At 44.9% G+C, this 23771-nt stretch overlaps 2 protein-coding genes across 3 annotated transcripts in view; one reads left to right on the top strand and one right to left on the bottom strand.

Moving 5' to 3' along the window:
- The first annotated feature begins 825 nt into the window (after positions 1–825).
- LOC146206344 (unextended protein-like) lies at positions 826–9643 on the top strand. 2 transcript variants are annotated; one of them, XM_084591019.1, is made up of 6 exons: positions 826–1537; positions 1829–3069; positions 3670–3813; positions 3871–4014; positions 7262–7510; positions 9074–9643. In XM_084591019.1, exons 1-6 carry the CDS (start codon positions 975–977, stop codon positions 9346–9348), a joined length of 2616 nt encoding a protein of 871 aa, XP_084447145.1. In that variant the 5' UTR covers positions 826–974; the 3' UTR covers positions 9349–9643. The 2 variants fall into 2 exon arrangements, with proteins under 2 accessions (XP_084447145.1, XP_084447144.1); XM_084591018.1 differs by having other exon boundaries at positions 827–1537; positions 9071–9643.
- The window catches only part of Sec15 (exocyst complex component Sec15), a 27093-nt gene continuing 12927 nt past the window's right edge, over positions 9606–23771 (bottom strand). The window contains exon 16 of the mRNA XM_084591020.1: positions 9606–9921. Within this exon, the coding sequence (XP_084447146.1) occupies positions 9694–9921 (228 nt within the window). The 3' untranslated portion in view covers positions 9606–9693. The remainder of the gene's footprint in view (positions 9922–23771) is intronic.

The following is a 23771-nucleotide window of genomic DNA, read 5'->3' as shown; positions in this document are numbered from 1 at the left end:
AAATAACTTTCACTGTCAGAAAAAGCTGGCGGGTAGTTTTCTCAAATCGCATGGTCTCTCCACTTTTGCTCATGACTGTACATATATGTCGTCTGTTCGGATGCCTATTCCAAACTAGCCTTTAACTTTTCTAGCATATGTATGCTAATATGGGAAGCGCACTGGTATGAAACCGACCTGAAGGCCGCACCAAAAGTGGTTGCATCATACTTTTCATGCGAAATCATGTACTCATTTTCGCGTTACAACCAAGACAGCGCCGACGCCGGCATTTCTGAGTCATGGGCCCGCTAACGCGTAAAACAGTTAATGGTGAAGTGAAGCATAGCAACATTTTTGTTTTTGCCATTTCGAAACAACTGAACTCGTATTCCCACATGTGCACAGGCAAGTCACAATGCTGTTGTTAACGTCTTGTAATTATTTTGTGATGCCCCGCTTTCTTAACAGCGAAACTTTCTTTAATTATAAGGCCTGAAAATGTATTTGTAAAACGTAAAATTAGATAAATGCAAGAACGTGCGATTGGGTACGTGAAGCTGCGGTTACAATTAGATTACGTTTGCCGTAATATTGTCGCAAAGCCCGCAGGTGGACAGTGGTACAAATCGGACCGACTGTAATGCGCAGCATCATTCGTGCGACGCTGTACTGGCTGTACTCAGACCAAGGCTGTTTCTCGCACGGCTCGGCCGCTCGGCGTCGGAGAGTGGAAGCAGGCCGAGAACGCGATGCAGGCGGCGCCATCTCGGCGAGCTTCAGATGCACATGTAGTGCAGCAGAATCGCGCGCGAGCGTATTATAAAAGTAACCTGCGCCGCGCGCGCTCGGCAGTTCGCTCGCTCGCTCGGCAGCTGTGCGCATCGCATCTCGCGCGCCGAGGCAGCAGGCGGCAGGAGCGCGCGGAGCACCGACGGTGGCGACATCATACGCGTCTGCATTCTGCTGCAATGTTGATGGTGTAAAAGCGTAATATGGCGTCTGCTAGCAATGGGCTTCATAGATTTCTAGTTCTCTGGCTTTGTGCTTGTTGCTCCGCGATTTATATCGGCCAGCCTCTAGCGAATCGCGAGGATTTCGTCACTGTAGACAAGATTGAAGCCGTCTGCACGGAGTGGTATCCTGACAGTGCGCGAGTTCCCCGAGTTTTTCCCAACTCCTGGGTGGCAGTGCGCCTGCGAGGCACGGGACTGCTGCCCAACAGGACCAAGATTGCGTTCACAAGCGAGAGCTTGGAAAACGGTCAGGAGTGTCATAGCCAGCTTTTCGTGGGCAGACAGCTTCGAGTTCGCGCTGACAGCAACGGAGATGTTGTCGTCCAAGGCATCATTCCCGCGGCTACCCCGCACGACGCGCTCTACCTGTGCACGCGCAACCGTGGTCGTTGGAGGCACCAAGGAAAAGCGGTTAGACTTATGTACGCCACTGCGCCGACGAGGCACGCCGGCCCGCTTAGAATGCGTCGAAACCTGGGCCTTGGCAGGCGCTCGACCGATCGAAACGTTACGGGGCCCAAACGCAACCTGTCCAAATCATTGTAAGTACTTTACTTTCGTTTCTTTGCTGCATGTAGTAAATCGCGCGCGCGTCCAAACTTAGCGCTAGAAGCAGCACTGGGTAGCATTATCGGAGTGCATGCATACTTGTGCTCGTAGCGCGATGATGGGCAACCGATGTATTTTGCGTGTATACGGCACGTTGTGTACGTAATTGTTTTCGCGACAGCTTTTACTGGCATTCCCAGAACGCGCGCAGTACGCCGCGCACGTGTTAGGAGCAGCAGGCGCAGTGTCTTGTCCGTGTTTAACCCGCGTAATTTGCCTCGCAGGCTGGACGACGGTGAGACGGCGCAAGTACTGGGCCTGCGGGCGTTCGGTGACCGTGTGGCCACCCTGGACTCTGGCATGACGCAGGTCCCTGCAGGAACAACGGTGGAGCTACACCTGTTCGGCAACGGTTTCACCAACCAGAGCTCGTTCGCATTCACCCACGAAGCCGCGCCGAGGGGCTCGGCCTGCGACGAGGTGCCCACAGTAGCTGTGGTGCACGCCACTAACGTGGGTGGCGGAAAAGCGTCTGTGCTGGTGAGCCTTCCCGGGGCCAGCGTGCGCTATTACGTATGCAGCAAGGCTCCCTTCAGCGAGGATGTCAAGTGGGTGCACCAGGGCGACGAACCGTGGGTTACACTGCTGACCCAGGGCCGGCTCATGCCCGTCTGGGTGCAGGCCATCATTCTGGCTGGTCTCCTCCTGCTGTCTGGCCTCTTCAGTGGCCTCAATCTTGGCCTGATGGCGCTCGACAAGACAGAGCTGCGCGTCATTGAGTCGTGTGGATCGCCCAGTGAGCGCAAATGGGCTAAAGTGATCGCGCCACTGCGCAACCATGGAAACTACCTTCTCTGCTCCCTGCTTCTAGGCAATGTGCTTGTCAATAGCACGCTTACCATACTTTTAGATGACCTCACCTCAGGCATCGTGGCTGTTGTTGGTTCCACCATCAGTATTGTCATTTTTGGCGAAATCATTCCTCAAGCCATCTGCTCCAGGCATGGACTGCAGATTGGTGCACGCACGCTGTTCATCACAAAGGTGTTCATGGCGCTCACACTTCCACTGTCCTGGCCCATTTCCAAGATCCTTGACTGGGTACTCGGGGAGGAGATAGGCCATGTGTATGACAGGGAGAAGCTGATAGAGTACATTCGTCTCACCAAAGATTATAACATGTTGGAGAATGAGGAAGTGGACATCATCAGTGGAGCACTAGAGCTCAAGAAGAAGACTGCTAACGAAGCGATGACTCGTATGGATGACGTGTTCATGCTGCCTGTAACAGCAGTTCTAGACTTTGAAACAGTGTCCCAGATCATTGGACAGGGCTACACTCGCATTCCAGTATTTGAGGGTGATCGCAATAATGTTGTTGGACTTTTGAACATAAAGGACCTAGCCTTTGTGGACCCCGAGGACGAAATCCCTCTTCGGACATTGTGCGAATTCTACAATCATCCCCTCACATTTGTCTTTGAAGATGAAACTCTTGTCAACTTGCTCAATGAATTCAAGAAAGGTAACCGTGATGGAGTGATCTAACTTGCTGTTTTTTTATGTTAGTGAGTTTAAGCACATAGGAAATTGGGTGGTTTAATATAGCAACATGAGGGTTACTTGAATATACTGCGAAGAATGAATCATGGCAGGCTGATAATGAAAAAAAATGTGGCATTCCATATGGTAATCAAGTGCTCTGAAATTCGCAAGCACAGGTTTAACAGTTCAGCTATTACTTTAGCCATAACTGTGAATGCAAATTTATGTATTGAGATGCATTATGTGATGGGGTGTCTATGTATGTTCTGCTATAGTGCTGCCAGAATGTAGTATTGTAAGTCTAGTGTTGCACGTCTAGTTTTTGCAAAGAGAGCTGCTTCTACTTAAATGCGCATCTTGAGGTGGTGCTAAAGCCAAATGCATTGCAATTGTGAGGTGTCTTGCTGATTACTGTGCACAGAGTTGTTTCTTCCTTATTATCTTTAGTACACCACACTCATTGCTTTTTTTTTTTTTTTCCTATAAAAAGGCAGAGGAGACAGTGTTGAGTGCTTTCAGAATTCTTAATGCAATCCAATCGAAGTTGGAATGCTTTCTTGAAATTATTTTTATGCTCCAGGGCAGTCCCACATGGCCTTTGTACGTCGTGTGAATACGGAAGGAGATGGCGACCCATTCTACGAACTTCTTGGCTTGGTCACTCTTGAGGATGTCATTGAGGAGATTTTACAGTCTGAAATCATTGATGAGACGGATGTCTTGAGTAAGTTTGAAAGTAGCTAAATGTTTACTGGGCTGCTCACACAGTTTTTTGTTGCAGTGGATAATCGGAGAAAGCTGAAACGAAAAGAAGCTCAAGTGCGCCAAGACTTTTCAGATTTTGCCAAGCTTGGTTATGGCCGGCAAGGCAAGCACATCATTGCACCACAGCTGGCTCTTGCCACGTTCCAGTATTTGGCCACATGTAAGTTACTCAGCTCATGAGCGAACGAGTTGCTGGCTGCATTAGAGATTGGGTACAGCAATTCCGTTACTGTTACATTTCCAGTGTAGGCTTGTGCTATGCTAAATGGGAAGCGCAATGGTATGAAACCGTCGTGAACATCCTTTTGGGCTTTGCTTGTGGCATTTCCATCTGTAGAATGCCCTACATGTTAGTAAAGTTTCCGTCCCCTAATTATATTAAAGGCTAACAACTTTATAAACAACAATGGCATATATTTCTGGCCTCCTTACGTGGCCATTCCTATCTCAAGGACCAAAAATCAACAAAGGGCAGTTAGTGCATAATCATTTCTCCTCACTGCATAATCTTCTTCCGTGTAAATAGCCCTGCCATGGTGGCTCAGTGTTTAGGGCACTCGACTGCTGATCCCAGTAACGCAGGTTCGATCCTAACTGTAGCAGCCGCATTTTGATGAAGGCGAAATATCAGGTGCCCACGCACTGCACAATGTAGTGCACATCAAGGAACTCCAGTGGCCGAATCCACGAAATAGTTTGCTTTGTCATGACACCGATTTGACAGGCATTGGAGAGGAGGGGGTGACGCAAATGCTGGAAGGACAGTGGGGCAGACAACAGCCAACCAGCTTTGATAGGCGGTTCCACGGTTTCTTTAAGGGGCTATATGCTACCTTCAGCACCTCTTTAAGCTCTAAATTAATGTATTTGACTGCAGTACTACAAATTTATTAATTAGAGCTCATAAAATAAACATACAATTTATTTTGGTAAGGTTTCAATGTTTCTCGCAGCGTGTACAGTAGTTTCCGCTCCCTTGTGTGTGTGCTTGTCTTTGTTGGGCTGTGGTGCACTTTTATTTCTTTGTCAGCCTGAAGTGCCTCTGGAAAGCATCGTCAGGCAAGTAGAAAGGATTATCATGTATGCACAATCACCGAAGCTGCCAGTCGCATTAACTGAGCCACAGCCTCCTCTATTTACTGAGCACTGCGAACAACAGAGCGACAACGGGAGGGACCGGCATGTTTCTCGTGCTGAACCAAACGGCACTTCCACAGTTCCGCACACAGCAACTGAACGAGTTCGCTTTCACTTGAGTGACATGCCTTGTGACATCTACAAAATCCGTGGTCCCGCCTCCGTGATTTGATGTCACCGCCAGCAGTGGCAACACACCGTCAATGGAGCGAGGCGGCAAGAAAGAAACCGAACGCGTTCCAAAGCAAACTCTTTCTTGGATTCGGCCCCAGGTGGCCAAAATTAATCCGGAGTCTTCCACTATAGCATGCATCGTAGGCGGTGTTGCTTGTGGACCATTAAATCCCGTATACCATGTGCCTTATCTTCCATAAAATGGTTGGTGCCAAATCAGCATAAGTCGGACATTTGCACAGCAAGAAGGCATTAAAATATGTAAACTAATATGTTCACAGCAATGCAAAAAAGCCAACAAATAGAATAAAAACTTAGGTGCCTAGTATTGTAGCGCTAGTGCCATGAAAATTAAGGAGCACACTCTAGGTCTAAGGTGGCTGAAAAAAATCAAATTGTAGAGGGTACTTGGACCACTAAAGTGCGATGAGGTAATAGCCATTATAGCGCGGTGGATCGTAGCACTCCACTACGGCACCTCTATTGCCCTCTTCTTTCACTGCCACCTTCCTCCCTTCTTTTACGGCGTGGTACATGTGTCCATGGAAAATTGTGACAGATACTGCGCCTTTTCTATCCTGTAAATCAATTTGAATTCCGCTGATGCTTGCTGTACTACCGCCTCCTTGACATCTGGGTCTGCTTCTGTCTACTGTGTGGTGCGGCGTTTGAGGAAGCGCCAAATGAAAAGCGCCGCACAGATGCCTGGATCGAATGCCTGGCGGGGTCAACTTCGTCTATACATGAATCGCCTGGTGACGTCACGACCAGTCATGACTGTACATGGCGTACCCTTTGTAAAACACAACCAGCATTCCACTGAACGCATCAAAGTTCACTGGCGTTCTGTAATTCGTTTACAGGAAATTAAAGGTGCAGTATCTGTCACTCGCGGAATCCCGCTATCCTCACAGTAGACAAGGGGAATTATGATAAACGTTTCACGATCCGGGGCACGCAGCAGCTGGTGAAGCGCTCAGTTGGGGATCCAAGGGATGAAGATTCGATTCCCAGTGGGGACAAGGTTTATCTTATATTTAACTATCTCCCTCGAAAGTATGACAGCCTCTGCTGACAATGATGAGGCATTAAAGGCTTTTGCCTTATAGAGCCGTGCTGTTGAGAGACGGTAAGCATCACCGAGGGACTGGTCCTCGAGAACATAAACAATGGAAGCTGCTCGATACGATAAACACCTCACATTTCATTTCAAGAGGGGCTGAGAGGGTGAATAAAGATATGTTTTGCAAATTAATCCCAGTACCAATTACATGCACTGAAACAGGGACATCTTTTTTAAGGTGGGATAAAGACATAATATTCCAGACCTCTTGAAGAAGATCTGTTAGTACCTTTATGAGATGCGTGTAATAAACATTCAAATTAGCATTTTTGTGCCTGTTTATGAAAATAAAGGCATTACCAACGTAACAATTATATTAAATAACCTTTTCATATGCTATTTAAAGAAAAATGCCATACAAAATATATATCCTGATGAACAAATGATCTCTGAAGAATAGAAAGTTGTTTGGATGGTCTAGTCTGCAGGAAAGCATGTAGTATGTACAGGTTTTTTCCCCTTGGGCCAGGCCAGGAAACAAAAATTGAATTTGAAGAAAAATTGGGCACCATTCCATTCTTCCCTTTACTTTTTTGTTCCATCTGCACATGCAGGAAATATCAGTGCACAAGTAGCAGAGGGTATAAAAGAGATATATACATTACCTAACAGTCCATTGAAGATTTATATATGCGTTATGGCCCGGATATTACATTTTGATTTGTTTGAGCGCTGTGTTTTGCTTGCAACGTTGCAGTTTCAAACAGGAGATTTATGACCTGCCGACCCTCTTGGGGTTATCTGTGAAAAGCAAGCAGTGTATTATTTTCATCTTTCAAGCAATAATTTGACCAACCCGATGCAATATAGAAAAAAATGTGTATGCAGTTTTGGCATTCTCTTTTTTTTATTTGAAGACTTGCCGTGTGGCATAGGATGAGGCTGTCTTTAACATTAAAAAGTCATGCAGACTTATTGTCTTCAAGAAACCGGAGCAAGCTCCGGTTCTTAATGGCTCTCTACTTCCATGCAGCTGTTGAGCCTTTCAAGAAGAACCTCATCTCAGAGTCGGTGCTGCGGAGGCTGATGCTGCAAAATATTTTCATAAATATAAAAATGCACTCACGTGATGATCCCGTCATTTACGTCGCTGGTCAGCCAGCTGACTACTTCGCCCTGGTGCTCGAAGGACGGGTTAGCGTCACCGTGGGCCGCGAGAAGCTACTCTTCGAGACTGGACCCTTCAGCACGTTTGGCATTCCAGCCATCTACTGCCGCCCAGGTGAGGGCAGCTTATTGGCATCCGTTGTGCTTTGCTCTTTGCAACTCATTTATTTGCTTATTTATTGCTCAGCACTACGTGCCAGTAGCTGCAGCAGTCTGTCTAGACCTTTGCCACACTAATTTCTTGGTGTTCCCACATCTCCTTGAAGTTTGGATATACTGCAGGGGCCTAAACGTATGGTTCGTGAAGCTGTTCGATGCGACCTGCTGGCTCCTAAACTTTGTCTTTGTTGCAAAAGCATGTGCCCGCGTCACGAGTTATTACTGTTTTTTCAGCCGTCAGCCAGTTATCGCATTCCTGTGCGACTGAAACGAGGACATTTTGACTTCCCAATCAAGAAGTGGCACTTCTTGGTTCCTGACATATTGCAACAGAACAGGACACTGATATGGAACAGAATGTAGCTAAGGGAATCTAAACTGCCGCACATACAAGTTGGTATGAGTCAGCTGCGCTGCATGAGCATATCTGGGTTGTGCCTCTTTTATGTAGTGAAGAATTTACTCTAGGGACCTACGAAAGCTGCCCTTAGTAACAGGGTCTCTATACAATGTTGTTAACGTGACAAACATAGGAAAACCAACCAAACCATTTTAAAGGTGTCTCTTGTAACGAGATTTTACTGTAGTACTTGTGTAACCAGTAGCAAAAAAGCAGTACAGCAGATATATATATTCAATAAGTCAGAACCAACAATTTGTGCAAAGTTCGAACTGAGGTGAGCGAGCCTTGTTTAAAAACTTATGCTTGGTGTTGACAACGCTAGAACGTCATGTCAGTTCCAACTGTATGTTTGAATTAAGAGTTAGATTCCACTGCATTTGCAGCTTATGGTTATCTTATCATATGAAAGTCACGGTGGTCCACAAGTTAACCTTGAAAATTAGTTTGGTTTACGGAGTTCAACGTCCTAAGGGCAATAAAGCATGCTGTAGCGAAGGGCTTTAGATGATTTTAACAATCTGGGGTTCTTTAATGTGCAAGGACATCATTGCTTTGCATTGCATTTTATGTCCATAAAGTTCAACCACCCTAGCAAGGATCGAATGCAAGCCCCCTTGTGCAGTGGTATAGTACCCTAACCACTGAGTGGCCGTAGTGGTCCCTTGAAATGTGATGTCCTTACTGTTCTGATGACATTTTAAGTATTCAGCGAGGCAGGGTCGCATGAAATAGTTGTTTTTTATAGGTTACATAAAGTCTCGTGCACAGGGCAAAAATACATCTCGGTTAGTGCCATTTTACAACTTTGTGCTTGTGTCTGGGCCAGTCATTGAAGAAAATGCTGCCTGGTCACAATCAGTTGAGAAAAGTTTTCCTGACAACAGATATGGTTGTTCTTGTCACCTTCAGTCAGTGTTGCACAACTACTGAGACTGCTATAAAAATTTCTACGTTCACTTGTGATCATTTCACACACAGGTGGAACTGTTTAAGCTATATTGTTGCACAGAGTCACTTCTTCAGACATGAAGTTCTCATTGATTGTACACAGCTCGAGCACTTGCTACTATGCTTAGTCGTGTGTCCTAATGGCAGCCTTCCTTGCTGGTCCAGCAGACACCTCGGAGGGTGCTGTGGCACAGAACCTGGCGGCAGGTGAGCCTTCATGGCCAGTGCCCGAGGAGCCCTTTGTGCCAGACTACAGTGTGCAGGCAGTGGCCGACACAGTGTACATGCGGGTGCACCGGTCCGTGTACCTGGCAGCACTCAAGGCATCGCGCCTTGACCGGCCAGCTGCACGTTCAGACCTGGAAGTGGACCGCATGTTGCGCGGTGGTGTGCCCGAGCCGCCTGGAGGAGACCGTTCACCTCTTTTGGGTGATAGCAGCTGATAGCCGGCCTCTCAGTGCCAATGCCTAGTCATCACCCCAAAGACGGCCACTCGGCTGGCTTCCTTGCCTACGCCAGTCTTTCAGCAGCAGTCTTTCTGGCTCGTTATGCCCAACTTCGGGTCTCGCACCATTGAGTGCCCTTGCATTATTATTCCATGTTAGTGGATTCTTATCCAAGGTAGCCTATATTCTCTCTCTGCTTCAGAGTTACTGTTACTGTTTTTAGTAGTGTATACAAGGATGGTCACACAACAATAGTATGTTGCCAAAATGAACAATAAAACATGTTTCAGATTTGTTTGTTCACCGGTGCAGTTACAGGCAAGCATGGACACAGCACATTACTTATGCCACCAGCTGCCTTAGCTGCTTGAGCACGGTTTCTTGAAGCTTCTTCTTGTCTCGCTCTTTCTGCTTCAAGGAAGAGAAAATATTTTTCTTTTTGTCCGCTTCGCGCACCTTCTCCAGTAGCAGCAATGCGAGGCTTGGATTCACACGCAAATATCGGCTGGTCTCCTTTCCGTGGTCATGGAAGTAAGTTGACCAATCTTCAGCCATGAACAGATCCAGGAGCTGCAAAGACGTCCAGTTAATATCGTCAACTTAACCTTTTCAGTCGAGCATAATTGTTGCTTGACTTTAGCACTATACTGAACTTAAGGAGTAAAAGCTCCTACCAATGGGTTCCATGTGAAACTCAAAAAAGTTTAAACTAAGTAAATGTGTTCATACCCCTTCAGATGACATTTAGGACTTCTATAACTACAAAGTAAATTCCTATAATAGTTCTTCACTACAACAGCAAATTGTGAGGCTAGTGCTCCAAAGCCATACATGAGCTACAAGGGATTCTATAGCGAAGGATTTTGGATTAATTTAGGCCACTGAGGATTCTTTAAGCAAGCACTGGCACCACAGCATGCCTTTTGCACCTCCATCGAAAAACAACTGCTCTAGCTAGGACTGGCCGAGGAACCAGCAGGGTCTTCTAGTTTGATAGCCTTAACAAGGCAGCAGGGAGTAAAATCTCCCTGGTAATGAAAATAGCTAAATCTACTTCTGACAAAAGAATAACCTGTGATTTTATGCTGCTAAGAACTGATTTAATGCAATTCCATTACTGCATTAAACCAATGAGGGACTGTGCTACACCCGCAGCAAGCATCATTTGCAGTTCCTGATTGCAGCACGAATTTGATTTTGTGACTAAATGGCATTCCTTCATTTCTACAAGGAAAGATTCCAAGTAGCAGACATAACAATTGGGAACTGACAACTTGACTTTATTTAGATGAGAAATTGCCAGAGAATGCAGAACAAACACATCTGTGCTTGTCCACAGATAATGCAGGCATTGGACCATAATTCCATGAGCTACATGTGGTGCTATTTAGCGTGTGTGCACAGAATGGTAGGGGTAGGGTTCCTATTAGAAGTTGCTGGTAGGGATAATGCATTCTTGTGCAGAATAAATGACAGAAACCATCGCATATCCTCCGATGGCAAAAGTTCACAGTGCTCTTCTGGTATGTATAATTGTTCAAAGTAATCTACTACGAAGCCATTTTGGCACACCTTGAATAATGCTATATATTATTCAGTGTAATGGGAAACAATGGTCTGTACAGAGCTTTTTTGCATTTGTCAGCAGTGTGCATTTTCAGGTTTCTGCGGTATTCCATTCAATGATCATGTGCAGACATGCATGAATTATTTTGCTTTACAAGTGGACAACAGCTCCAGGTTTACGTGTAACCACAAAGCTACTTCTGGCTTGTGAGAAATTTCATCTAAAATCTATGTTGTGGAAATGTCCTGCTTATAGTCAAGCATTCTTTAATTGAGTTGGAGTTGAATCAGCAGCACGGTGTAGCTGAGATGTACACCTAGAAGTTGCAACAGGTATGTTATCTTTTCATTGTACATTTGATTTGTGAGTAAAACACTATCTTTCAGTCATCCCCAAGCTGTCTGTGGGAATATGTGGGAACTAAATAACGCATCTCTTATAACCCGAGTCACTTTGGGGCCTTAAACCCCATAAACCAACCAACTACAATGGTTGTTCAATAAAGACTGAAGGTCTATTCAAACTTGCGAGTTGTGAAGGGCGTGCAACTAGTTGCTGCATGCGACCAGGGAGCCGCTCAGCTCGACCGATGTTCACACTATCTTGACTGCTCACCACATAGAGTAAAGCTAACTTCCGTTTCCTTCAGCTGAGCCGCTGACTGGTTACCAGTTTGCGATCAGCAGTCACAAAGCTGAGCTGAAAAATCGAGCAGTGATTGAATGGCCTGCGACTGTTGCTTTTCGACCAAACCAGTTGCACAACGTCCACGAGTTGCAAGTGTGAACAGGCCTTAAGACTCATTCTCTAAAACACTAATTTCTGAAAATTACCACTCAGGAATTTGACCACCTTTAAAGTGCTCTACGCTAAACGAAATGCAATTGCAGGCCGTTTCTACTATGCCTGGAAAACCTGGGCTCAGCCATTTTTTGCTACCTGCTTGAAAGCCGCCTCCAAAGCATTGACTGCGTCCTGCGCCATTTGAAAATGACGACCCTTTAGTTGCTTTTTTTGTTGTTGGGGGCCAGAAGGAGTCACAGGGGACCAGGATAAGACTATTAACATAAGTCAGGGACTGCAGCAATCTTTTCCTGAGCGAGAAATAGGACCAGAGTATTCTCAACAATAGCCCTTGGCTTGCCACGGTGCAGTTTCCAATTTCCCACAAAATCTGGCCTTTTTTTGTTTTATACACCTCTGCAGTACTCTGCGATTACTGTCTGGCCTCTAGGAACTGCGTAGGTGTATACAACCTCCATTTGTGTTTGAAAATTGTGATGACCATTGCCTTGTTTGCCAACATTTGTGCCTTGGCCTCTAGTGGTCGAGGCTTTCCCTTTCAACTTACATAGTGCTTCGGCACTTCATCTCTGGGCCATACCAGTATACCCAGGTCTGATCTGCAGTAATAATTGTCTTTCACCAGTGTTCACCTTCCTCTCCTACCCACTGCTTAAATCGACATGATTTTGTTTCTAGACTGGCGCAAGAAGGCAGGGAATCCGCTCTGCACAGATTCTTGACAAGTGAAGATGTTTGTCCAAAATTCCATCGGTGCTTCCTACTGAAATCGCCTGTCATTGGGCATGCTGTAAAAGAGTGAGGCATCCATAAGTCTATCATTGCACCCGCTGTGTTGATGGTTTTATAAAAAAAAAGCCTGTAACAGGTGCACCACCGCCTCCTTGCAATTGAGGGTGTCCCCTCCTGTTTTTGAAGTCTTTGAACTTGTGGAAATTCAACTTTCCCCTCGCCTGCACGACACAGCGAACACCCTCTCTCTCTTTTGTGGGGAGCTCTCGCGAGCTGTTGCGGAGATGGCAGGGGTGGGAGAACTAGCGTAGCGCACCGGTCGGGACCTCCTTCCCCTCCCCTCTCATCTTGACGGACGGCATCTGCATCTTGAGAGAGACGACTAGAGCACTGCACGGCTCGGGTTTACCCGAAAGCCCAGGTCGGGTAAAGCACTTTTCTGGCGTGCCTGGGCTGGGCACGGGCTTTTGAGCCATGGGCCCGGGCTGGGCTCAGGCCTGTAAAGAGATGGGCCAGGGCCGGGCTCGAGCCTGCGAATAAACAGCTAGTTTAACTGAATGCCCACTGCATATGTTTTACATGGTTAACAGGTGAAGGCAGTACCAGGTAAATATAGTGCCAGTTCAGGACTATTTCCAGACTGCAAACTTTTCAATACACGCTAATGGATATGACATGCTAGGGATGTGAAGAGAAAATTAAAACAATGTGAAAAGCAAACAATTGTATGCATATAAAACAGCAAATAGATATATGGTCCTCTCATGACACCAGCTGTACGCTGAGAGATTTTAGTCCTATTGTCCCTGTTCACGTCCATCACAGAGCTTGTGGAAGCACTTGTCATGGGCCGCCTGACAGAGGGTCAGCGGTGCTGCCGCCAAAGGACCCGTTTCCGTTCCTTTTCTCCTTCCTTCTGTGCACGCAGCTCTCTCCAGTAGCCGCATGGTTCGAAAGCGCATGCGTTTGCCGTCCAGTTTGAAGAACCCAATTTGCGGTGGACGACGTGCGTGCTACAGGCAGCTGAAGAAGATGCGCCGGTATCGAGGTAAGTTACTCCAGAACAAGTGAACGCCACCAAACACATGGCGTGCGTGAGAAGCGGATGTACTCTTCTCATGTGGGGCAATGGAAGAACCTGTGAAGGTCTGCTTTCTAACAGCGTCAGTGCGTTAAAACTGATCTTCTTACGGCCGCTTTTGCGTCTTTCACCACACACGTACCAAAAAAAAAAAAGACGCTGAAAAGAAACCAAAGAAGACTGCCGCTACTCTTTCTAGACTGGCAGCACGTTTTGTCCACCCCACCCTCCACGCACGAGCACTTCGTTTCAAGTTTGACTCGGCGCACTAACATATGCTTTGAATGGAAGAGGGTAAAAAAAAAGATACAAAGCAGGAAACGTACGCTCGGCTTTGCTTTCAGTGGCAGTGTACCAACAATAGCCAGCAAGAATCCCCCTCAAAAAAAAAAAACTTTCCGCGCGGTGGACAGCCTGCTGAATACTGTTCATATCAGAAGTACTGCCTTGAGGCGCCGAGCGCGACATATGGGTGCAAGTGGCAGCAATACCCTGAGAGTTCCGGCAGAATCCAGCAGAAGGGCCCGTCACACCCATCACCACAGCAGTTTTTCTTTTCCGCTCCCTTGCTCCGACTGAGGGGTTGCAATTCACTGCAATCGTCAGAGATGTCTGGGCGAACTCTCCGGTGCATGTTGTTACGTGGCCTTCGGACCACTCAAAATGATGCGCACATTTTGAAAACAACAAGTTTGTTGCGCTGCCTCAAATTGTACGTCAGGCCCGTGTGCAGCGGGAGCGAATGAGTTCAGGGCAGCAACTTCCATGGATATCTTCTGGGAATTCGCTGGCCAAGTCAAAAGTCAGGTTGGAGGTGAGTTTCATTCTTTTGCAGCCGGTTCTCTTCACAGTGTGAAAATTAGATTTCAGGTACCGCATATGCGCATGCCACACTTCCTTGCCAGTCCGAAATGAAGCAGATTATGAGATGTGAACATAGGTGCAGAGGGACGATTCGGGATAGTCTGTGCTAGTACTGTTTTCTTTCTGTCCCTGTCCTTTGTGCTGCTTTTGTGCCACATGAACACAGATTTAAGCAGAAGGTAAAGAAACAGTAATCAAACTTTATACATGAAATTGTGTCTCATTATTACATGCCATACCGATTGCTCGGCACTTCTTAGTTTCGCTCCAGTATGCGTTCCACGTAGAGGAATCGAAAAACCTTCATTTTCGGCTGTATTTCTGAAGCTATTGTGACAAACTGAAACTCTACCGTAAATTTAGTTTCATACTTTACTACAAATTTTCTGTTTGTTCCTGCAGATAGCCGCAGTGAGAATGCGGCATTGCCTGTAACGACTTTTTTTTTTGTTTGTTTTTAAAGCAAGCGGTGAATGTATAGGCATCTTGAAGCGATTGTTCCCAGATATGGGATAAAAAAACAGACATTATGCATCTAGTGACTGCAATGCGGTTTGCACGCTTTGTTGAAGTCCCGATCAACCTCTATCTTTCCAATTTTTTATTGGTCGACGGAATTGCAGAAAAATTGGTTATTTCTTCCTCATCGTTGGTTCCTTGATATCTTGATATCCTTTCCCTAGGCTTTGATTAGCTGGCAGAAAAATTATTTTCCCTTTCCCTAATATCAATTGATAAGGAGAGTAGACTGTTGTTATATTGGTTGCTGGCTGTGCTAAGGGTGAAGACAGAGGTTTTTAAAGTAAGTGCTCTAGTTTGAAACGGGGCTAAATTCGTCTGATCATAGCCTTAGTCATGGTGTAAATACTTTTGTCTCACTTCTTCCTTGTTTTTTTATTTATTGTCATAAATAAATAGTTAACATTACAACTCCTCAACAAATATCAATGTTTGAGAGTTAGAACCAACAAGGCATCAAAAACCCTCGATTCCATCATCAACAAGATATTTCCTCATCATCACCAGAACGAAACTCAAATACATACAATTCCAGTTTCCTGATGCTGATTAGGTTCCTTTCCTTTGCAATCATCTCACATTCTGAACCGCAGAAAGTATTACAGGCACCCAGGGGCAACATAAGGTGGGGCGGGAGAGCAAGAATGCCCTCAGCAGCAAACATTCTGCATGAAAACAATTCCAACCTCTACTTTTGAAATGAAAGTGTTCATGAAATAGGGTTCAAACGGGACACCCCCTATCCATACCCAAGAGAGGCCTAGCCTAAATCCACTTACTGCTGTAGACGTCCTACTTTAGCTTTCAGCTCTGCAAGAGCGTATGAGTGCATCCGCAGGTGAATTGAAGAAAATTCTGCTATAATCAATCGACCATAGAACATCTGATAGGCTATATCGGATTTCCTCAGTGCAAGAAGTAGCCCACTTGGCGGGCCGGGTAGGTCAGAGTTTCCTTGGGATCGGGCCCGGATCGTATTGGAAAAGCCGGGCCGGGCTCGGGCCGATAATTACGGTCCGTGCAGTGCTCTAGAGATAACGCGTCGGAGTGCGCGAGTGCTGCTATGATCGAAGATGACAACTGGGCACTCCCAATAAACAGCTTGGTCCGCTGGCTTTGCCTCGGTGTGTCATTCTTCCTCGCTACCAGTGTGGCCCGAGCTAGTGGCAGGGCATTTGGCTCCGAGAGCAGAGTCCGAGCCGTATTGAACCCCCACAAACTATCGAAAACAAGTTGCACGAAACGTGACATCCTCACCAAGTGCACGTGTCACACAAGCATATGTCTTCGTTGCCGTTTGGTTAAGCTGCACATAAAACTTGATAGCATAGCATCGCTCACGCAAAGCCCACTATGGGCACACATGGAAGCAATGATGCTATTCCTTGTTTGAATAAATACTGCTGCCACCTCATTAGAGGCAGAGTGATGGTGCATATGGTGCAATGTTAATGGAATCACGATGTTTACCACAAACACCGAAAGATGGCGCAGTGAGCGCACAACAAAGAGTACTAGACTCAGTCTTAGTCTTTACTGAATAGGTAACCCTTGTAAATAGCAGTCCAGGGTGTGACACAATGGTAAAGCGCTGGGTTGGGGATCCAAAGGATGGAGGTTCGATTCCATCGTAGAAGACAAGTTTATCAATTTATTTTTAACTGTAGCTCTCGAAATGCGGACACATTTGCAGACATGGCTGCTAACGACAGTATGAGGCATTAAAGGCTTTCGCCTTAAAAAGCTGTACTTGGAAGGCACTGTAATAATTACAGAGTACATCTTGGCACTGGTCGAAGTATATAGAAACATGAGCACACGCCTGCTTATTGGTTGGTTTATAGGGTTCAACGTCCTAAAGTGACTCAGGCTACAAGAGACGACGTAGTGGAGAGCGCTGGAAATTTCGGCCACCTGGGGTAATTAATGTGCACAGACATAACACAGCACACGGGCACCTTACTATTCGCCTCCATCGAAAAGCAGCCACAGCAGCGAGGATTCAATCCAGCATTCTTGGACACAAAAGTAGAGTGCCCTAAACACTGCACCACCACGGCAGGGTTCCTGCCTGCTTATTAAAGCGTACTAAAAGGGTATAGAGACCTAATATTTTTGCATGTTTTCTTCTCTAAAATGATGTTTAAAACATTAGTGTACAATGATTCCCTCATTTGCCAGTTGGTCTTTAAAAGTTCCTCTGTGCAGAACTACTGGCCTGTTCATTGGCACGTGCCTGCATTTTCTAGGATCAATGAAAAATTGCTCTTGGCTACACGTAAAATGTGAAGTACTGAGTGGGTTGTCAGTTTTTGATGTGTGCAATGCTATTGTTGCTGCATTTTCACCGGGGTTTTTAGTTAGTAGTATTTGTATCAACGAACAGGCAGAACTCAACACCAAAGCAACCGCACAACTCAAACACCGAGCCATGACGCCGATTGACATGCCATCCAGCAGGAGTTGCAGCCTGTAAGACACGCTGCTCATTTTGCCTTTACGAAAACTGTACTCTCAGCTGAGAGCAATTTTAGGCAATGGCATCGGAGCCTCCATGGGACAAAATGCCAATGGTGTCACAAACCTGCAACCTGCCAGTTAACCCGACAGCTCACCATGCAAGTGATAATGCATGACAGCTTACAACAATGTTCTTATGCTATTGCACCAATAAGCTAATCATAATTAGGTGTTCTCCCAATTTTTATTCCCACTGATTTCAAAAAATCCAGGCAAGTGCCAATGTTAAATTACTTCTCTAAAAATATACAAACAATATGCTACTTGGTGAGGCATGTGTTGCGTTGTGTTTTTTTGGCACGTCGGCAACCAAGGCCATCATGTGCCAGACACAAGGTGGCTGAGCTTCTTTTATGAGTGAAATTGAAAAGTGTAGAAAATTACAGCTTATTTAGCATCCCTCCCTAACTCTAAGAAAATTAAAAACATGAAATTTCAACAAGCGGGTTGTTTCCTAACAGTAAGCAGGGGTGGAATGGGATGCGTTCATTATAAAATGGAGCAAAATATTTTTTTTGTAACAGTTCAAGTTCTGTGCACGAGATGAGAATGTGGTTCACGGTAAGCTGACCTCCACATTTTTCGAAATAAAGGTTTTTGCTCTTTTCTCAGTAAGAAATTGTGTTTCAAGTGTGTATGTCCAATTCGAAGATGGCACAAAATCACCTCACTGAAGCGGTTCTTCTGTGTACATCACTTCCATTCTCCTACTATGGGTTTTACTGTGTGTGGCTTATTTTGTTCTTCATTATTCCATTTATTCTGCCATTTTTCTCTCAAGCTTCTTTTTACTAACCTAACACAATCCTTGTAGGGGATGTGTATTTTCTTTCCTTATTTCGAGCTTGTTTAGCAGATGAGTCGACTCTTTCGTTACCATCTATCCCGACGTGGCTAGGAATCCAGCAAAATATTATAGTTTGGCCTTGCGTTGTGATTTTTTCTATGCCTTGAATGATGTTTCTTACTATAGAGGCTCAACTGCATTTTTAGAATGTAATACCGTAAGCAGACTTAAAGAATCTGTATACATTATGCTCTTTTTGCAGTTGTGTTTCATAATTTTACCTACAGCTACATAGACAGCGTAACATTCTGCAGTAAATACTGATGCACTGTTAGGCAGCCTTACTTTTTCCCTGCTGCCTTGCACAACAGCACATCCAATATTATTTGCTGTTTTTGATCCATCTGTAAAATATTCGGTGAAGTTCATATACCTCTGTCACAGTGCTAGGTATTCTTGTAACATGTGTTCGTGTGGCATTTTGGTCTTTTCGAAAGGCTGTCAGTGTGAAGTCGCAGGTAGTGGGAAGGCTGTACCAGGGCGGAAATGGACACTGCCTCTAGGCTACATTTGAAAATGCATCCAGTATTCCTAAATCTTGGCATATTTCTTCAAAGCGTAGTAGTAAGGGCCTGATTGAATGGGGTTTGTTTATGAACAGTGTTCTGAAAGAGCACTTTGTAACTAAGGGGTAAAAGAGATGTTTTGGTAAAGACCTTATTTTGAGTATGTATGCACATATAAGCATCCTCCTCCTGTTTGCAAGGGGTGGTTTATTAGTTTCTACATAGATGCTTTTAATGGTTTGGTTTGTGGGGTTTAACATCCTAAAGCGACTGTTCTGTATGCACCATTAGAAAGACATAAACCAAGGTTATGTATTGGGTCTAGTCACTTTAGATATGATGGTCTCGCAGAGCCATACACCAATATAACCATAATCTAAACTGGAGCGTACAGCAAAGCGGTAGATGTGCAACAGGCATGTTTGATCAGATCCCCAGTGCTTCCTTGAGAGAAACGAGCATGTTGAGGGATTTAGAAGCTTTCTTTAAGGTTATATATATCAGGCAGGAATGTTAGTTTTTTATCAAAAGTGATACCTAAAAATTTGTTTAAAGGCAAAATATTCTAGTTTTCGTGAGAACATCACTGCCACCGTTTTCTGAGGGGAAAACTGGAATCCATTTTTACCTGCCCAACATAGCTTGTTGGGCAGCTTGTTTATAGTTAACTATTTGTCGCTGACATGTTGAAATGTTGGAGGATGTAAAAGCTATCTGAAAATCGTCAACGTAAACTGAATACATAATAGATTTTGGAATTATTTTGCAATTAAATTCATTTTCACAACAAAAAGTGTTGCGCTTAAAATACAGCCCTGGGGTACCCCGTTCTCTAGAACAAAGCTTCTCGAAGGTGTTGCGCCTAGGCGTACCTGAAAAAAAGCGGCTAGACATAGAATCTTCAGACAGTTCAACATTCTACCACGTACGGCTAGCTCTGCTAGGTCACGAAGAATTCCATACCTCCAAGTAGTATCATATGCCTTGTCAAGGTCAAAAAAGACAGCAAGACATTGTTGTCTGTGTACAAATGCCTTCTGGACGGCATTTTCAAGGCGAACCAGATGGCCAACTGCCGCGGATTATTTTTTTTAACCCGCACTGATGAACGTCAAGGTGTTTGCATGATTCTAGTAAAAAAATTTAATCGAATATTTAAAATACTTTCGAAGGACTTGGAGAGGCAACTTGTTAGAGCTATAGGCCGATAACTGCTGGGAGAGGTTGGCGGTTTACCCAGTTTAAGCAACAGAACAATAATGGCTGTTTTCCATGCTTGTGGTAGCTTTTCTAATACCCATATCTTATTGAAAAGTTTAAGGAATGCTTTAAAAGCTATTTTCAGAGGGGTGAGCCAGCATTTCATAATGCACTTCATCAGCCCCTGGTGCAGTGTTTTCTGGCAGAGAGTACTGTATGCATTTCTTGAGTGATTACACTATTATAAGGTTCATTTACACTCACTTGTGGGCAGTTTTTGTTTTTCAGCTATATTTTTGTACTTTAAAAAAGTGTCGGTGTAATGTGAGGAACTGGATACCATGGAAAAATGTTTGCCTAATATGTCTGCTTGTTCTTCTATGCTTGACTGACTACCAGGGCTGTCAACAGAGGAACTGTAAATGGGGAGCAGCTTCAGTCTGTAAATTTGCTCCCACATTTTTTTAGACTTCATCGTGCTATTTAGAGTGATGTCACATACCTCTGGACAAAACTTTTTTTCGGCATTTCGACAAATAAACCGTACTTTTGCTAGTTTTTTTAAATGCTATGAGCTTTTCATGTGTTGAGTACCTGCGGAAAGTTCCCCAGGCCTTATTTTGTTTCCTTTTTGCATCCCGGCATTCTCCTGTATACCATATCTTATGATCATGATGCACAACTCCCAAGGATTGTGGGATAGCTAAGCAGGCTGCATTTATTATACAATTTGTAAGTCTCATTTAATTCTTCTACAATCAGCTCTTCTGAAAATACTCTCCAGGCTGGCTTCAGACTGAAGAAGCGACCAGTCGGCTAAGTGGAGCTTCCACCGCCGTGGTTTGTTCGGGATGATTTTTGGTGATGACAAGCTGATTAGTACTGCTAGGTGACCACTCCCATATGGATTATCTAAAAGTCCCCACTTAACGTCATTAAAAACAGAAGGTGACCAAAAAAAAAATAGATCTAAAACACTAAATTTTCCCGTGCTCGGAGAGCAGTAGGTCGATCTACCGGTGTTCAGTAAGCAAACATTATTAGATAAATAAGATCTATAATTTGGCCTCGTGCATAAATTTTCTCGCTTTGCCAAAAAGGGAGAATGTGCATTAAAATCACCAACTACCACATAAGGTTCCGGTAGTTGATTTAAAAGGTCTTCGAAATCACTGAGGGTTATTTTTTGGTGTGGCTCAATATACACGCAGCACACTGTGAGTGTTTTGAATGTAATCAAAGTGGCTGCCACGGCTTCAAACGAAGTGTTAAGTCTGTGTTCAGTTGCTGGAATGTCATTTGTAACAATTATAGCAACACCACCGGAGAGCTTGCTGGCTTGCTCTCGGTCGCACCGGAAAACTTTATATTTTTTCAGTAGATTTGAATGTTGCGGGCCGAGATTGGTTTCCTGTAGACAGCGCTACAGGCGAGAGTCAAGCAAGAATATCTTTTATATCGCTGTAGTTTTTTAGAAGTCCTCTACAGTTCCATTGGACTAAGAATGCCATCTTTAGAGGACGGTAGAGAGTCTAGGTTTTTTCTAGCTCGGTGATTCGGGCCTTTTCCTTTCTATTTCGCTCCGAGAAGCTCCAACGCCTGTCCGGTGTTGACGGCCCCGGATGATCATTGTTCGTTGTGTCCATTGAACCCTCGGACGTGCTGAACGATTGTGCAGAACACACAGACACATTTGTGTTAGGCCTCGCAGTGATTGGAGAGACCTTAGGGCCGGCTGACCTTGCGGTTCGCACAGCCTGTTTTGGGGGTGGTAGAGCAGCCCCAGCTACTTCCACCTGAGGCGTAGAGGTCCCTACCTGAGGAGTACCATGTGCGGCCTGGGCAGGTTCCAAAGACTGCTGTGATGCCGCCCCCTTTTGAGTCACAATAGAATAAGTATTCTGAGTCTATGCGAGTTTCTTACGTGCTTCCCTGTAAGTTAAGTTTTCTTTGACTTTCAGTGTGATATCTTTTCCTTGTTTCCAGGTTGGACAGGTGTGTGAGTAGGCAGCGTGGTTGCCCTCACAATTGATGCAGTGATATGTTTCGGATTCACAGTTTTCGGCAGGATGCTCATGGGAGGCACATTTGTGCATGTCAGTTGCCCTCGGCAAGTCTGCAAGCTGTGGCCATACCTTTGACACTTGAAACAAAGACGCAGATTAGGTAAGTATGGTTTCAGTTTTAACTTTGTGTACCCCACCTACACAGCTTCGGGCAATGTGCTCAATTTGAAGGTTAAGACTATGTGCCTGGTTGGTATCTCCTTGCTTTCCCGTCTGATTTTGATCCTGAAGACGTTTATGACATTCTGTGCTTTGAGTCCGTCGAGGAGCTCTTCTTCACTCAGGTACTTAATATAGTCATCTGGAATAACTCCTTTTACCATGCTCAGTGAGCGGTGTTTACTTATTCTTACTGGGCATTGTACAAAGCTGGTTACAGTTGAAAGTTTTTCGTACTGGCGGTTACACAAGATTTTCAGAAAAGGGTCACCATTTGGGAGTTTCTTTACTTTGTAGCCTGGACCTATTGCTTCTGTCAGAGTCTTTGTCACAATGAAAGGTGAGGTATGTCGAGCTATTTTTTCAGCATCTTCACTGTGCACAAAATGGAATCTGTTTCCATTTTTCAAAAAGAACTGTGAAGTTTCGTCGGTGCGCCACCTTTTTCGGGAACGATCGTTGGAGAGCAAAAAAGAAGCCATAAGATAAGTTTGTTGTTCGGCCGGGGTGGCAGCGACCCACCACGGAGCCCCACCAGGGGACGGGACAGGAACTTGCAAAGCTGTCCTGCCCATGCCAGCCGTACACAGCACGCAAATATTTTTGTACAGGGAACCTGCGCTGCCCAGGGGGCGCGCTTAAAATCAGACACCCAGCGCCGCCCGGTTTCAAAATGAGCAAGCGTATAGTAGGACGGAGCACGCCGCTCGTCGTGCCGTGGCTGCGCCCAACGGCGGATTGTGAGCTTTATATTTCGTGCATAATGCTTTTATCGCAGATTTACGGGGTAGTCCACTGTCCAAAATTTTTTGGAGTGGTATTTAGTAATTGTCAAATATTTGGAAACTTCAAATATTAGTTTTTTGAATATGCACTGAATAACAAACATTCGATTCGCATTCGGAATTTATAATATTTGCACAACCCCCGTACATAACCAAAAAAATTGGCAGCTATGCTGCTTTAATTAACAAGATTAGTAAACAATAAATGATTAAAAACAATTCACAGCTAATACAGCAAGCCACTGACCACTGAATGGGCAGTTGTCAGCAACTTCTTTCTGACAAGCTCAGAATGTTAGTTCCTTTCTAACCTAGAGTCCTAATACTATCCACAAGCACTAAACGACAGCTGGAAAGAAGGTGACCATGTTCTATGACATTTGTAAGAATTGTTCACAAAGCTAAACATTAAGCCATCATAATAATTTGTGAGCTTAAAACATCAATTAAGCTAAATGTGCTTACACCTCTTTACATCTCAAAGAGTTTGTTGCAACATTCTACAGCTAGGCTCTGCTTTGCAACATTTGTCTATATTTAAAAACTATCTACACTTGCTGCTTCTCTCATAGCCTTAGTCTCCAAATACTCCAAATAAGTTTCCAAATACTTGGAAACTTATCCTTCATAAAATTTACCAATTATTCATGCTACTGACGCCACCGTTAAAGAATTTTAAAATGGGAACAGCAGTCATCACCAAAAGCTACCAATAAAGTTGCAGAGAAGCAGACACATTCACAGGATGACCTTGTTACAGCAACAGCACT

The sequence above is a fragment of the Amblyomma maculatum genome, chromosome 1 (genome assembly GCF_055883805.1).
Source record: "Amblyomma maculatum isolate TAMU_Amacu chromosome 1, ASM5588380v1, whole genome shotgun sequence".
Classification (NCBI taxonomy): domain Eukaryota; kingdom Metazoa; phylum Arthropoda; class Arachnida; order Ixodida; family Ixodidae; genus Amblyomma; species Amblyomma maculatum.
This window is presented reverse-complemented; position numbering and strand designations above follow the sequence as displayed.

Bases quoted from the DNA above. Each gene is read 5' to 3' on its own strand.
- LOC146206344 (XM_084591018.1), top strand. From the start codon at position 975: ATGGCGTCTGCTAGCAATGGGCTTCATAGATTTCTAGTTCTCTGGCTT. The intron at 4,015-7,261 runs GTAAGTTACTCA...ACTTCCATGCAG, and splicing joins GTTCCAGTATTTGGCCACAT to CTGTTGAGCCTTTCAAGAAG. The intron at 7,511-9,070 runs GTGAGGGCAGCT...TTGCTGGTCCAG, and splicing joins AGCCATCTACTGCCGCCCAG to CAGACACCTCGGAGGGTGCT.